The 17,126-nt window shown below is 38.4% G+C and overlaps 1 protein-coding gene across 1 annotated transcript in view; it reads right to left on the reverse strand.

Annotated features, from left to right (window-relative positions):
- Positions 1-17,126, reverse strand: part of LNX2 (ligand of numb-protein X 2) — an 85,332-nt gene that overhangs the window by 20,852 nt on the left and 47,354 nt on the right. The window contains exons 3-5 of the mRNA XM_059378235.1: positions 16,475-16,984; positions 4,465-4,712; positions 3,047-3,257 (exon numbers count right to left, since the gene is read on the reverse strand). Coding sequence (XP_059234218.1) covers positions 3,047-3,257; positions 4,465-4,712; positions 16,475-16,881 — 866 coding nt within the window. The 5' untranslated portion in view covers positions 16,882-16,984. The remainder of the gene's footprint in view (positions 1-3,046; positions 3,258-4,464; positions 4,713-16,474; positions 16,985-17,126) is intronic.

Here is a 17,126-nt window from a genome sequence, read left to right on the forward strand (position 1 = left end):
AACCATCTTAACGACTCCAAGGTCTTTTCAAATTGGCTCACGGTATTATTTATGCAGCTCACAAAAAGTGGAAGATAACCAGGTAGTAAAAATATACTAAGGAGCCTTCTTTCCAAGTGTTTCCTTTTGAATCGCCATAAATACTACTCTGTATTTGGGCAAGTAGTGTGGCTTTACTTACTGCCTCCAGCATACCAGCCAAAGGCCAATGAGAAGTCAGGCCCACAAGAGGAAAGACCCTTTGTGATTTCAATAATCAGGTTATGTGCTCATAGTTTTTAGTATATGTGCTGCGGAAGCGAGCATGTGTGCTCATAGTTTTTGTATCAATTTGAAATCATTAAACTGGATTTAAGATTGCCATTATTAGGGTTATTAGGGTTATCTCCATAAACAATAATAATGCACTGGAATGTCTACAATGCTGATTTATAGCTTTGAGTTAATTCCCCAAATTATAGCCAGTATTTCAGATAATTAGATTTTTATTTGAGGTATACAGATTCAGTTATGTTATTAAACAATTGTCCAAAGCAGACCAGTAAAAAAGCCTGTAGATGAAATATATTAGCAAACAAAACCCTATAGCAAACAAAACTATATATTAAATATATATTTATACATTTTTTATTTTTGCTAATATATTAGCAAACTATATATTGAATACATTAGTAAATCTGAGGTTACAGATTTAACCTCAATTATATTCAAAGAAATGGAAATAAGAACAAAGCATTTGTTTTACCTTTAATTTAGAATAAGCATGAGAAATATGTAAAATAAAAATATGTAAAATATGTAAAAATAAAAATATGTAAAAATAATTAATATCCAAAGCTGGCACACTGCTGGTAGCAAAGAACAAGATGAAAATAAACATATATTCAATTATAGCTAGAAAGGCCAAAAGTGGAGAAGAAAAGAACACTGTGTAAGCTGCAGAAAAGGGCAATCTGGCTCTTTTGGTCTTGGCCACAAAGGTGTCAAAATGTCAAAAACAGCTACAAGAGTTCCTCCACGGAGAATCAGTTTAGGAGCTGGGGTAGAAGGAATACAGGGTAAGGTGTCCAGAGAGCTGTGCCAATCGCATGCAACCAGAGTACTACTAATATCATAAAAGGACAGCAAACATAGGAATGCGGTAAATAGCCAGCTATGGTAGGATCAGAAACTGGATTTTACATAAGCTGGATTAGTTATGCTTCCTGTATTTTCCTATTTCCTCTTTGGATTTAGTAAAGAACAAAACACTGGAAGTTCAGTCTGTGTCAGCCAGGCCAAGTGCAATGAAGGAGGGGTTTTGGGCCCAAGTGTCGAAGTGGAAATCACAAACTACAAGAGGCAGAATATGGATGGGCGTGGAAACCAAAGCCAGGAACCCCCAGTGGAAAGGTCAATCCTTGCTGCTCTTGGAGCCTAGTTTGTCTGTCTTCCCCTCTGGACATTTCTCTTGAAGAACTAAAAATCCTAGAGGTTCTAAGTTTTGTTTTAATGAAGAAGACAGCTATGCCCAACAGGATATCATAACCAAATCTACTCTTTTATTGACTCAGCAAGTATGTCCCTGGGTACGGACTCCAGGCACAGCTCTGTGAGGAAGACACTGCATTTGAATAACTCTCTGTGACCAATTATGTGTTAAGTGGTGAAGAGAAAGAATGTCTTCAGCACTTAGTGTGAGAAGAGGTCTGAATGGGTGAAAATGACAGGGCAGGGCTTTCTGGATGAAGGTGGGGAAGCTGTAGCACAATGGGGACAGGCTGGATCATGGAGGGAAGCAAGGAGACTGCTATGTCTGGCTTTTCTGCTACATTATACATTCTATGAGGGCAGGGCTTGCTTTTTGCTCTTAATTATACCCTCAGCACTGACCACCATGCCTATGATGTTTCAGTAATACACCGATGGCTACAGCTGAAAGAAAAAGCAAGGGTGAAGGCTGAGGGGACAGGTTGTTTAGAGTCCACAGAGGACCCTGACTATTAGATTAATCAGTATGGACTTGATTCTCTGGTCCAATCTTCCCAGGGAAAGCAGAGTAACAGTTGTACTAACCTGACAATGGTTGTACCGGATTTCACAGCAGAGTAGGGAGGCAGGGGTATTGATTCTACTGGGTTAGATGTGAAGCAGTGAGGGCACAGACCAGAGAGGTGGCAGGTAAAAGGGAAGGGGTGAATACCAACAGACCGTGGGGAAGGACCGAGCAGTGAAATCGAGGAGGCAAGAATCCTCGAGCTTGGGTTCCTAGAAGACATCTTTTCTCATTCATGCCTATTTCTTCTCTCCTAAATATCCATTCTTTTAGCTTCAAGTACCACGTACACTCGTATGGGTCATATATCCAGGTCAATTTTCACATGAACTCTAGAATTCACGTGAACAGTAGAATTCTGGCCATCTCATGCTCATCAGTATGCCCTCTAACATAATATCATCTTGCCCGAAACTAGTTCGTTTGTTGGAGTAGCTATTTCTCTTTAAAGAGAAGAGGGAGAGGGTAGCACCAAGGATTAGTGCAGAGTCAGGCTGTTTGTGGACGAGAGTGCGTTTGAGAGCCAACAAGAGGTGGTCATGATTTCCAAATTCTATCTTAAATTCAATGGTATAAGTTTTAAGTAACTTGTGCTGTGTGACCTGTCTTTTCTAGATTATAGTAATCCGTGTAGAGAAGGATGAATAAGACAATGAAGGTAACTGATGGATGGTACCCTGGGACTAGGGATAGAGCCAATGGGACAAGAGAATTTAGCAGTGAAGGTGGCCCCGAAACAGCCAACCATAAAGTACAAGCCAGAAGGAATCCAGCTGGCCTGGAGAGCCACGCACTGAGGCACACGTGGGATCAAATTTAAGATGGGGGTAAAAATACATTCCATGTGTTTGGGGGGAAATCGGAGAAATTACAGATAAATTCTGATTTGTTTTGCATAAAAAAACAGTAAAACCTACCCTTTAATAAGTCAGATTCCACAGTACCATAATTTCCTAAGTTTTAAATTGATGAATAAGAGCAAAAAAGAGGCAAGTTAACAAAATAATTTAAAAATTTGATACCTGAAGAATTTGGTCTCCAGCAAGAAGTCTTCCATCTTTGGCGATCACCCCATCCCGATAGACTTCCTGGATAACAATGTTAATCAGTGGCGTTTCATTGCCGCCCACAATGCTAATTCCTAGCTGAATATAAGGATTAGACCGGTGAATTTCAATTGTAGTAATTTCGCCTTCCGGTAAACTAACTGGCTGTTGCGTAGCTGCCAAGTTAAAAACGAGAGAGAGAAAAATAGGTGGAAAGAAAAACGTTTTATATTTTGATTATCTTCAGGTAAGTAAGTTATCGTCTATCATTAGTGATGACCTTATGTTAATAGATGATTAATAATAAAGCAATACCACGGGATAAGAAAAATAGAATGACCAAAACACCAATAGGTAAGATTAGCAAAACACTTCCTCTTTAAAAGTTGATCAGTAAATAATCAACAAATAACTACTACTCATCAGATCACTAGGGATCACACAGTGATCTGATAACTAAATATACAGACAATATCATCTTGTCCTAATTGATCAGAGAAAGTTTGACCCATGAAACAACTGTAAACAGTGCAAATAAAAAAGACAAACTCTGTGACATACAATCACCTTAGTGGTTGACAAAGTAACCACATTAAGCAAGAAGAGGAGGGTCTTGATCTGAGCAGTAGGAGATGGAAGAAGTGTTATAGCCATGGCTGGGAAAACTGGGATTTATAGAAAAATTGGAATTTTTGTAAGAGATAAACCTATTTAAAAGTAAGACAAAAGGCCAACCACTAAGATATGCCCAAGATCTATGACTAGAGGTTTTCTGCCTGTCTCCTGGTGGGTCACGTAGACAGATCAGTGGCTGCTACCAGAGGACAACAATAGTCAGATGCATGGCCTTGGAGTCAGATACATACCCAGCCATTTCCTGGCTCTCAGACTTTGACCAATGACTCTCTAAGTTTCCTCATCATTAAAAAAATCCAGTATTGGTACAAGCATTTAATAAATTAATATATGTAAAGTGCTTGGCACAGTGCTGACACAGAATAAGCATGTAGACCGAGGTATTATTATTGTTCTTCTTGATGCTGTGGATTTCTTAGTCAAGAAGCAATAGGCTTCAAAACAAACAAACAAAAGAAGCCTGTTGATGACCAGTGAATTTGTGGACTACAACAGAAGAGGGGGAGGGGGAAGGATAAGCCTCAAGGTAAGACTCGCTTTCTGTTTCTAAACTGCAAACTGTTAGACTTGTACACTTAAAGGGTGAATATGTGATATGTGAAGCATATCTCAGTAAAATTATTTGTTGAAGAGAAAAAAAAAAACCACAACACCCCATGTAGGGAATGTAATAGGAAGTAGTGAGAAGAAAGGAAATATCTTATTTGAAAAGAGATGAAAAGCAAAAGCAAGGTGAAGAGCACATACTGTCAGTGGCCGTGTTCTCCTCGAAGGCGGGATTGTCCAGGCCAGGCTCCTCAGGCCACGCGGGCAGAGACGCTGATGTCAAGCTGCGCTCAGCAGGCGCTGTGCCTGTCCCTGAGCAGTCTGTTTCGAGGGATAAAGTACCTGGAAGATCTATTACAGTGGTTCCGTTTTCATTCTCAATCTCTTTCTGAGCTTTATCAGTTTTCCTCCTTTCTAGGGCAAGTCTCCGATGAGAAGCTCCAGGACATCTAGAAAGAGAGCATTAGGGGGTTCCCAGATGATTTGAAAGGAAAAATGATTGACAGCTTGTGCCCCAACAACAGAATAGCCACTGTTTCAATGCCAAACTCACCTAGAGGTAATCCATAAGTGGTATGTAATTCTGATTTTAACCTCTGCTCAAACTAAGTTCCTACCACACTGTGTAGCAAACTTAAAACAGGCGTTGGCACAAATAGTGGCTTCGTGCATGTCTCAAAAAATACTTCAATAAAAACCTGTATTCAGATATATACTAGTCCCAGAAATATACCAGCACAGTTGATGGTACATTGCAAATACTATTCTGAGATCCTGATTGCATAACCCCCTTTTCACAGGGACAGTTTAACTCTGTAACAGGAGTGGAAACAGCAGTCTTCTTCCACAATGTGCTCCTGCATCCAGACTTGGACCTTGAGTGACACTGTTTCCTTCCACTCTCAGGGCCAAGGGTACACATTCATTTATTAGTGAGAAGCAATACATCGGAGGCTCTGCCACTTGCAGAAAAGCAGAGCAAAGGCCCAAGAGGCTGCGTATGGTGGGTGGCAATCTTATGTCTAGGGCTGCAGACTTCATTCAATGATAATATTTTTTAAAATCTCAAATTTCATTAAAAATCAAGTATAGGATTAATTTATTGAAAACTGGAAGCTATCTCTTAGCTGTAAAAGTAATAAATTTCACCTCACAAACTAAAGATAAGTTGTGGGTTTCAAGTTCTTGAAAAAGATTGCTATGGAATTTCTTTATTCAGCTTTTTCTCATTCCCGGTTTCCTCATCACCTTATTAAGAAAGAGGACAAATGATTTTCCTTCTGCACTGTTGTGCCGCACTCCAGGAAATGTTCCTGCAAGGACCTGACAAGTAACTTGGAATATTGTATCACTGAGAAAAATGATTTTTGTCAAGTAAGTAGATTTCATGAGAAATGCATTTTAAAACTATTTCATTCAATAAAAAACTGGTGTAAAAAACCGGATCATAAAAAAATACTTGAGACTAAAAATATAGGTATTCCCCAAATGCATATCACACACTGGTATCCATATGCGTAACAGCCAGTCTTTGATGGAGAAACAGACTAGGAACAGGAAGTGGAAAGGAAACATAAGCAAAATGTGCACAGCTGGTAAAGAGCCTAGCTAACAACGACAAAATCCTACAAACTAAGTAACTGTAAAGCCCCTCTTATCTTATCCAAGAATAAATTTAAAACTGGAACCCTGAAGTTGTTAAAGTAAAGAACCAGGTATCCTTCCATCCCAATGGGACAGCAAATTGCTAAGAGGGGCTAAAGACAGGTATTTCATGCGATATCACAGAGAACTATGGAAGAACGCATTCATCCAGCACTCAGGAAGGTTACAGAGGACTGCGCAACACCCACCTTTAAACAGATGGGGAGCTGCGCACATAGAGACAGAACAACTAGCCAGGAGGAGACGATGAGAGAAAGACTTCAAACTACACAAGGGAGGCAAGAGTGTCAACAAAGAAAAAATGACCAGTAGTGCAAATGCCATGAAAGAGGCCAATGAGATAAGACCCAAAAAGCATTATTTTGCTTTGGCAGTTAAAAGGTCATGGTAACCTCAGAGAGAACACCTTCAGTGATGAGGGCAGAAGCCCAGACTATGGTACAAGCATTTCTGTTCACACCGTGTATGCCTTCTATTAAAAACTGCACACTAGAGGCGCCTGGGTGGCTCAGTTGGTTGGACGACTGCTTTCGGCTCGGGTCATGATCCTGGAGTCCCGGGATCGAGTCCCACATCGGGCTCCCAGCTCCATGGGGAGTCTGCTTCTCTCTCTGACCTTCTTGCTCATACTCTCTCTCACTGTCTCTCTCTCAAATAAATAAAAATAAAAATTAAAAAAAAAACGGCACACTAAAACTTACTGGGCTTGAGGGGAAATGAGAATTGGGACAGACCATTCACAACCTGGGCATCTAGGGCATGGCTGCAATGGGAACGGGCTTCTCTGAAAATGTTCTAAAAATTCGATTGTGATGATGCCTGCTGACTTCAGAGAGTATCCTCAATAACACTGACTTGCACATCTTAAAAACAGATGAGTTGTATGGTGGGCGAAATATACCTCAAAAGAACTGTTTTAAAAGACAGTTAGGAAATGAGTAAATCAGAGCAGGCCTGGAAAAAAGCTCTTGGCCACAGACAGCTCGAAGCCATGGTTCCTCCAGTCTGTAAACATTTGGAACTAAAAGAGAAAGGAAGACTCATTTGTTGAGTGTCTAATCTGTGCCAGTCACTGTGGAAATACCTCTACATACCACATTTCACTGAATCCTCACAAGCACTCTGTTATCCCTATTTTACAGATGGGAAACTTGACACTTAACTAAGGCAACGTCCCACAGCTATTAAGTTGCAAAGTCAAAATCCAAACAAACTAAGAGCTGATGCCAAAGACATCTGCTCTTTCCACTACATCATGCTAAATTCATTCATTTTTTTTTCCTTTAAGATTATTTATTTGAGAGAGAGAGAGAGAGCAAAGAGAGAGCAGGGGAGGGGCAGACAGAGTGGGGCAGAGACAGAGGGAAAGAGAATCTTTAGCAGACTTCTGTGCTGAGTGTGAAGCCCGATGAGGGGCTGATCCCAGGACCCTGAGATCTGGATCTGAGCCAAAACCAAGAGGTGAAAACTTAATTGACTGAGGCAACCAGGTGCGCCTTTCCTAAATTCATTCTTACGGAGTTCTTTTTCTAGGGCAATGTGAATTTGTTCCACAAAGTGGTGTCCAGAAGCACAATCAGAGAATATGAGAAAGTTCTTAGTGAAAATTAAAAAGCAAACAAAAATCATAAACAACAAAATCAATGCATCTTTTTAAATGGAGTATTTAACAACACCACCACAAACCACAACTGGCATTGGGGATATAACTTGGATCATTCAAGCAGGTAGGTCAATGTAGCAGGAGGCTAGTACAGGAAATATTAACAATAAATAGAACCAGGATGGCTGGTAATCACTGGAAGGCTGGTGGCAGGGGGAGCAGAGCTCCGGTGTCTGGTTGTGAGCGGGCACTGAAACCACACTGCCGTCAACAAGACTTTGAAAATTACCTATTTCCTGTCTTGAAGGGGGCCATGTTATGGCCCACGAGGCATAACAAACAGTCAATTACTCATAGTTTCAGGACTCCGACAGTGGTGATGGTTTTGGTTCTGCAACTGCACTTTTAAATAAGAAGCCTAGAACACTACCAGAGGAGTTACAGAACAATGACTAAGTCTCCCCACAGCTCCAACTGCTGCGGAGCCAGTGGTTATTTAGATCTGGGTAAGATTCTGGAGGAAGGGGATTTTCACTGTGTTTCAGGGACAAGAAAAGCAGCAGTGCACGCTGCAATACGAAAGAGGAAGACCCACAGTGGCGGCAGTGCAGATGGCTCTGATCTAGACTCTGCATCCGGTGAAGAATCTGAGGGTGATTCTGATTCTAATGAGAGTGAAAACATGATATAGATTTCCCTATGAGAAAAAGTAAAGTTAAAGACATTAAAAGGAAGTGAACATAAAATCTGCAATTGGGAAAAACAAAAACAAAGAAACAAAAACAAAAAAAAGAAAAGAAACCGAAATTCAAGTGTGGTACTTGGAAGGCCTGTAGAAACCATTACAATACTCAGTGTGTCAGCAGGAAGCAGAAAATGCAGGTGGGTCCCACCAGCAGTGTGCAGCAGTGTCCTGGGTCCCACCCAGGAGCCCAGGGACAAGAGTATCTGCTAAGACTCCAGATCATTCCCCACCTGGGCTTGTCCAGATTAGCATGAGTTAAACCTTTGCATCCAAATGCAGCCAAGAACTGTGTGGTAGTAAAGAATTCAGAGGATCAGTTTTACAAGTGTTGATACTTGATGTGTGTTTCTATTTAAGGAGGGTATCTAAAATAAAGGAATTCTTTAACATCATAGAAATGATCTCTGCCCATTCTGTGATAATGTTCCGTGAAGCTATTCAAGACTTCAATAAGAGATTTGCTTAAAAGAATTATCTTGGAATATCATTTCCTTCTGAAGAACATATTCTACTTTTCTTACGTATGATAAGTCATTGTTATTACGTGGTTGTCAGTTTGACATGGAAGAAGTACACATTACATGCTGTTCTTTTCTAGTAACACGAAGCTCCTTTCTAGCCTTGTCTAATTTATGGCATCTTAACTTGAACTGTTATCTGGCAAAAGGAAACGTTCCCATTTTTTTTCCAGGGGACACTTCTGAAATCTTACTTAAGCTACATTGCCAATTTTGTTGCAAAGGTGTTTCATATTTTAGCCAAATATTTTATTTTAAAGGTTTTATTTATTTATTTGACAGACAGAGATCACAAGTAGACAGAGAAGCAGGCACAGAGAGAGGAGAGGAAGAAGGCTCCCCACTGAGCAGAAAGTCCTATGCTGGGCTTGATCCCAGGACCCTGGGATCATGACCTGAGCTGAAGGCAGAGGATTTAACCCACTGAGCCACCCAGGCGCCCTGCCAAACATTTTTATAGAAAGAATTCAGAATTATTTTACACATTAAGATGGTTGCTGTAAATGGCCTAAGTCTCCTACTCAGAAGTAGAGGTTTATGGTATAACAACAAATAGAAGGTACTGACATTTTATAAAGATCTCATTGTCAAAATCTTTTACATAAAAGTGAAAAGGCTTTGATTCACTCTTTTTCTTGATTCTACCATATCCATTTCTGTTTCATGATAAAATGAGTGCTTTGGGGAAAAAAAGAATACAAATAGAAAAGAAATGCATGTAACATTTAATTAGATGGGAGTAGGCATGTATTGACACAATGTGGGCAGAAAGGGAGCTCTGAGACAGGGGGCTGCCGCTTAAAAAGGACACTGTGACTTCCATAGGCTGAGGGCTATACTGCTCTATGGAGGTATCTCTGTATACTGGTGTGTCTTTTAACTTTCTTAAATAAAGCCAGAAGGTTCATACAGCAAGCAGAGCCAAATTTTCCTTTCCTCCTGAAGGTTATGCTTCTATTCCCACTTTTCTGGCTCTCTTCAGGAAGAAAATTACATTGAACTAACTTGATTTAAGGTATAATAGTGTCAGATTAAAAGATTTCACTCATAGGGGATTTAAGAAACAAAACATAGAGGAACATATGGAAAGGGGAAAAAAAAAGAGAAGGAGGTGAAACACAGGAGACTTAACGACAGAGAACAAACTGAGAGGGTTGATGGAGAGAGGTGAGTGGGGGATTGGTTAAATGGGTGATGAGGATTAAGGAGGGCATTTGCTGTGTTGAGTGCTGGATGTTATATGTAAGTGATGAATCACTAAATTGTACTCTGAAACCAATGATTACACTACATGTTAACTAACTAGAAATTAAATAAAAAAGTGAGTAAGTGATGGGTACTAAAAGGGCACTTGTATTGGAAGTGCCGAGTCACTACATTGTACACCTGAAATTAAAATTACACTATATGTTAACTAACTAGAATTCCAATAAAAATGCACACACACACACACACACACACACACACACACAAAATATGTCTGAAAAGCCTCTTTTCCATAAAGGAATAAGGACTCTGGCAAAAATCATCAGAACCAACTCTTTCTGAGCTCTGGAAATTAGTCAAAGTTCTGTGGCAATCTGGAGTGCATTTATTCAAAGAAAATGATGAAATCGCTATGTTCAGAGACCTTATTAAAAATGTCTAGCATTCAGTTCAAACTTAAGAGACATGCAAAGAAACAAGGAAGTATGGCCCATATATAGGAAAAAAATAGCAGAAACCTTATTCCTGTAGAAGCCTAGACATTGATCTTAGTAGACAATGACTTATATAAGGCATTACAAATATGTTCCAAGAACATACAAAATAATTCCTAAAAGAATTCCTAAAGGAAAACATATGAATGATGTCTCACCAAATAAAAATGTCAATAAAGAAATGTAAGTTATAGTAAAGAACCAAATAGAAATCCTAGAGTTTAAAAGTATGATAAATAAAATGAATTCACAACACATTTGAACAGGCAGAAGAAAGAATCCATGAACTCGAAGATATGTCAATTGAGATTACCCAGTCTCAGGAACAAAAAAGAAAAACAATGAGAATTAAAAAAAAAAAAAAAAAAAAAAAAAAAAGGAAAAACTCTCAAGGACCTCTGAGATACTAACAAGACTATTAATATATGGAGAATTGGAACCCCACAAAATATGGCATATGTCATTTTTGAGAGAGAAGAGGGCAAAAAGAATATTTGAAGACATAACCAAAATCTTGCTGAATTTGATGAATCTTGAAAGCAGCAAGAGAAAAATACCTTATATCACATACATCTGAACCTCAGTAAGACTGACAACTGATTTCTCTTCAGAAACCATGGATGCTAGGAGGCTGTGGTAAACACAAAGTGCTAAACAAACACTGTCCAAGAAGCCTATAACCAGAAAAAACATCCTTCAAAAACAGGAGAAACGAAGACATTCCCATATGAAAAGTTTGTTGCTATCAGACCTGCCCTACAAAAAAACACCAAAGGAAGTCTTTCAGGCTGCTATGGAAGGTACTTAGTACCTCATATCCACATGAAGAAATGAGCGCTGGTAAGGGTAACTACACAAACATAAAAGCATACAAGTAGTTTTGGGGAGCGCCTGGGTGGCTCAGTTGTAAAGCGGCTGCCTTCAGGCTCAGGTCATGATCTCAGGGTCCCAAATCCAGCCCCACATGGGGCTGCTCAGCGGGAAGCCTGCTTCTCCCTCTCCCACTCCCCCTGCTTGTGTTCCCTCTCTCACTGTCTATGTCAAATAAATAAATAAAATCTTGAAAAAAAAAGTAGTTTTGGTTTCATGACTCCTTTTTTATTGTATCTGATTTAAAAGACAACTGCAAAAAGAAATAATTATATTCTTTTGATGGGTATATAATGTATAAAGATGTAATTTGTATAATACCAACAGCACAAAAAATGGGGAAGAAGCAAGCTATCTATGAGCTAAGTTTCTGTACTCTAGTGATATTAAGTTTGTATTAATCTAAACTAGACGGTTATAAATTAAGATGTTAATTATAATCCCAGGGCTACCACCAAGTAAACAATTAAAAATATATATGTAAACAGAAATGATGAAGGAATTAAAAGGGAATACCAGAAAATACATTAAAATACAAAAGAAGGAAGTAATGGAAGAACAGAGAAACAAAAAAAATTACAGAATAGCAAAATGGCAGACATAAATCCTGCCTGATCAGTAATATAAACAAATATAATAAATTTATAAATATAAATAATATAATAAATATATTTAAATATAAATTAAATACTCCACTGAAAAGTTAATGATTGGCAGAATGCATTAAAAAAATAAAAGATCCAACTGTAAGTGTGTCTACAACAGACACATACATAGACACATATAGGTCAAAATTAAAAGAAGAAAAAAGGTATACCATGCAAATAATAACCTAAAGACAGCTGAGTAGATATACTAATTTTAGATAAAACAGACTTTGAGACAAAAAATTGTTTTTAGGGGTGCCTGGGTGGCTCAGTGGGTTAATCCTCTGCCTTTGGCTCAGGTCATGATATCAGGGTCCTGGGATTGAGCCCTGCATCAGGCTCTCTGCTCAGCAGGGAGCCTGCTTTCCCCTCTCTTGCTCTGCCTGTGTCCCTGCCTACTTGTGATGTCTCCGTCTGCCAAATAAACAAACCAAAAAAATCTTAAAAAAAAAAAAAAACTGTTTCTATCAACCAACATTTTACAGTGATGAAAATGTTCAATCTATCAAGAAGCTATAACAATTATATATGTAACTAACAAAAGACATGCAAAGTCCATAAAGGAAAAAATGAAAGAATTAAAGGAGAAATAGAAAATTCAACAATAATAGTTTAGGACTTCAATGCCACACCTGCAATAATGGATTGAACCCTTATGGCCAGATAAGAACAGGGAAAGAAAGACTTTAAGAACACTATGAATCAACCAGACCCAACGGGACATCTATAGAACACTCCGCACATCAAGAGCATAAAACATATTCTTCCTCAGTAAACATGGAGCATTTTCCAGGGTAGACCATGTGCTAGATCATAAAAAAAAGAAAGCCTTAATTAAATTTAAAGGACTGAATTACACATAGCATGTTCTCTAATCACGATTAAATAAAAATGGATCAAAGACCATAAACGTCTTAGAAGAAAACATGTATAAATCTTTGAGACCTTGGATTAGGCCTTGATTTCTTGGCCATGACACCAAAAGCATAAGCAAACAAAGAAAACACAGGGAAACTGGACTTCATGAGATTAAACCCATCTGTCCTTCAAAGAGCATAGGAAAGTGAAAGGACAATCAACAGAACAAAAGAAAGTATTTGCAAATCATACATTTAATAAGGTTCTAGTATCCAAATATATACAGGATGCTTACATCTTACCAAAAAAAACCCATTATGAAAATCAACTACTGATGCTGAGCATTTATTTACATGTTTATTGGCCATTCAAATAATCTTCTTTGGAGAAATACCTATTCAAATTTTTCACCCATTTAAAATTGTGGTTTACTTGCTTTTTCATTGAGTTGTAAAAATTCTTTATATATTCTGGATACTCATACTCTCAAATGATTTGGAAATATATATATATATAGATAGATAGATAGATATCTGCTTTTTACATTCTACATAAGAAAAGAATGCTGGCAAGAATGTTTGAACACAAACACGAACCAAAGGCAGATGCTTAATCAACTGAGCCACCCAGGCGCCCCTGAAATTCTATGAGTTGATAAGGAACTTCTCAATTTCTTTCAAATGAGTGAGACTGTGTGCAGAGATGGCACAGTCAGAATAATCATATTCTGTGACTCATGGTATCACTCGGTTGCCTGTCTGGGTTGGTTTGAAAACATGGCTGCAAATGTTTGGCCTCCTTCCATCACAAAGTGAAGCCCAGGTCCCCTGTCCCATTGAATCTGAGTGGACTGCTTCAAACAGAGGTGACAGTACAAGGGGTAATATGTGCCTTCAAGATTAGTTCATACAAAGCCCTCTAGCTTCTGCCACACTGAATGCCACATAAAAACTTTAAATACCCTGAGGGTGCCATGCTGGAAAGGCCACCTGTAGGCTTTCCTAGCTGAGCCAGCACCTCTGGTTTTCTCCACCAGGGTGCCAGATATGTGAATGAAGAAACCATCTTGGAAGTAGATTCTCTAGTTCCAAATGTTTTGGTCCTTGGCTTTCAGTTCTTCCCTGCTGTGGCCCAGATTATACATAACAGGGACAAGTCATCCCTGCTGTGCCCTGTCTGAATTCCTGACTCACAGAATGCATGAGCAGAATCAAATGCTTGTTTTGTGTCACTATATTTGGGGTGGCTAGTTTCTCAGCAACCAATATTAGAACATAGATTAGACATTTAAATGAAGAAATGTTAGCTGAATATCAGTTTTTAGCAAAGGGATTCAAAGACTAGTAAAAACAATTACAAGCCAGCATTAGATTCTAATTTGCGCTCCACTTGCAGAAACTACTTAACATCACCATTTTTAACTGAAAACTAGAGAAAGGTCGGGCTGTTCCACCCATATCTACTCCAATGGGATAGAAAAATTACACTTTGTAATTTGCCTTTTTATTTTTCATAGTCAATAACCATTCTTGGCTGTTTATGTCAAGCCAGTCACTCATCTTTTCAAATCATTCACCTTTTTCAATGTATCGTTCAGGCCTGAGATGCTTTGGAAATGACTAAACGAGTAGCTCAAATATTAATTAATATTAATTAAATGAAAGGACAGTGTGATGTTCCCAAGTTTTTACATCACCAACATAAACTGCTTGATCCAAAATACTAATGATACGTCAATTACATATTAAATTCTTGTAGGCATATTAGTTAAGTGAATATTCCTAAAAATTCGTGCAACGTTTACCTCACTGCTCTCAAAATAATTGGTAACTGAACTGAGACTTTGTAAGTTCTTCTAACATCCTCTAACTGATATTCGTAAAAGAGTCAAAGAAAACTATTCCCTAAAAGGAATAGCCCAACTGAGAGAAATAAGGCAAGATATTCCTCAAACTCAGAAAGCAGAACCCACCCAGAACACCACATTCAAAAGTCTGGTGTCGATGTGTACAAGGTCTCTGCTGTCGTGCTCAGATACTACACCTGCTGGTGACCAAGGACACAAGGAAACTTAAGGCCATAAGGACTTTCACAAGTCTCTGTATCTACCCTACACTTTTTCTTAGCTCTTACTAGATAATACAGCTTAGATCTAAACAATTTTTCTATAAATCTTCATGTTTCTGACATGGTAAAAACATCTTGTTCTTTCTCATATATCTTAACTATTTCTAATGAGTATCCTCATTTTATAACACTGATATTTAGGAAAAGAAGGACCACATATACACATGTCTACAGGAAACTTACTACCACGTAGTAGTAAGGAACATAATTGGACCTGTGGTCAAGTCAGCACAGTGTATCAGAATTGTAAATAAGAGTATTAGAAGTTTAGGCCTAACTATACCATTAACTAGCTCTAAATCTTTGTGATTCAGTTTCCTGATTTGTAAAAGGAGGGGATGAAGTTAGATAATCTCCATCACTTCTATGATACCCCATATATTGTACTGTGACTTTTTCACAGCAATCCTAGCTTTCTATTGCACAAGTGGTTGGACTCTGAAATCCAGAAATCAATACATTTATTTCTGTCCTATTATGGGATTCTTCATACATAAGGCATAGAGATATATTCTAACCTTTCCTAAGGGTATAAATAATTCTAAAATCCAAGTCTTTCACTAATGTCAAATTATAAAACTCACTAACTGGCTCAATAAATTACTTAAGCTTTTAATAGAAAGCTTTATTAGAGGGGCGCCTGGGTGGCTCAGTGGGTTAAGCCACTGTCTTTGGCTCGGGTCATGATCTCAGGGTCCTGGGATCAAGTCCCGCATCGGTCTCTCTGCTCAGCAGGGAGCCTGCTTCCCTCTCTCTCTCTCTCTGCCTGCCTCTCCATCTACTGTCAAATGAATAAATAAAATCTTAAAAAAAAAAAAAAGCTTTATTAGAATAAAAATCCCCATTGAATGCTTTAAATTTTCGAACCCCTAGCTCTTATTCAGTCTAGTCCTTAAACACAGATTCTTTATAAGATCCTAGCAAATAAAATAATGTACCCTCATTTCCATGTTGCAACCAAATTACTGTTTGTGCTGTCTGCATAATATCCCATGGAGTTGATGTACTATGGTAGTTTTAACCCTTCCCTACTGTTAATTAGATCAACTCTGATTTATTGAACTATGCACAATGCTGCAGTGAACACATCTTTATACATAATTTTTCCTTCATTTGGATTATTTCCTTAGGATAATAAGCTACATCAAAGGATACTCACATTCACTTTTTGAAACAAACTGCTAAACTGCCTTGGAAAAAAGTCTATCACTACACCCTGCTGCCCACATGAATGTAATCGCTTCATGTTATACCAGCAAAAATATTAGTAGGGACTTCTTCACTGTAGTTTCTGTATCTATGTATTTGATAAATTGTCATGTAAAAATGTTGTTCCACAGAACTTATTTGTGTATCTCTTGTATCTGATTTGTCCATTTACTTACTGATGTCTTGGTACTCTTCAGCAAGTTTTGGTTTGACCAACCTTTTAATAAACCCTAGACTTTACTTCTCTTCCCTTTATATTTTGTGCTTACCTGTTTTTAAGATGTGCCTCCAGATCACAGCGTTGCATGACATCTTGGCACACTGAAGAAAATGGACATAACACTAATAATTTGTCCAGAAGCTTATGAACTAGAATACTGGACTTCTTACACAACTTAAAGTGGAGTCTTTTCCGGTCCAATGGACAAAAATCCTTCTCCTGTAAGAAGTTTTTGAGGCACTTGCAGCAGAACGTGTGTCCACAGGGGGTGTCTAGTGGCTGCAACAGAGGCTGAAGGCAAATATGGCAGACCAGGTCGTCATCTACTTCATTCTGGTAATTGTATAAATGGTTCTCTCTTGTCCAGTGCTGCTGGCCACATTCAAAACACAGAGGATTGAAGGAGGAGGAGGAGGTCTGCTCCACAGACACCATCTCATCACTTGTTGTTCCCATTTTGAATCAACCAAAGCAGTTTCTGTATCTTCACACGTTAGACTTTCACTTCACGTATGGTTTCCTTTGATGAGCAATGTATCTGACTAAAATCAAGGTTTTTCTAGATAAACAAAACAAACCACAACTGTAATTAGCATCAGTGAAGAGGGGCTAAAAGTCATCGATATCTTATTACTTAGTTAACTTCTTTTTTAGGTTAAAACATAAAATAAAATTTAGATCAGGTGATAAATTAGTCATAA

This window comes from Mustela nigripes, chromosome 15, assembly GCF_022355385.1.
Source record: "Mustela nigripes isolate SB6536 chromosome 15, MUSNIG.SB6536, whole genome shotgun sequence".
In the NCBI taxonomy this organism is placed as follows: Eukaryota; Metazoa; Chordata; class Mammalia; order Carnivora; family Mustelidae; genus Mustela; species Mustela nigripes.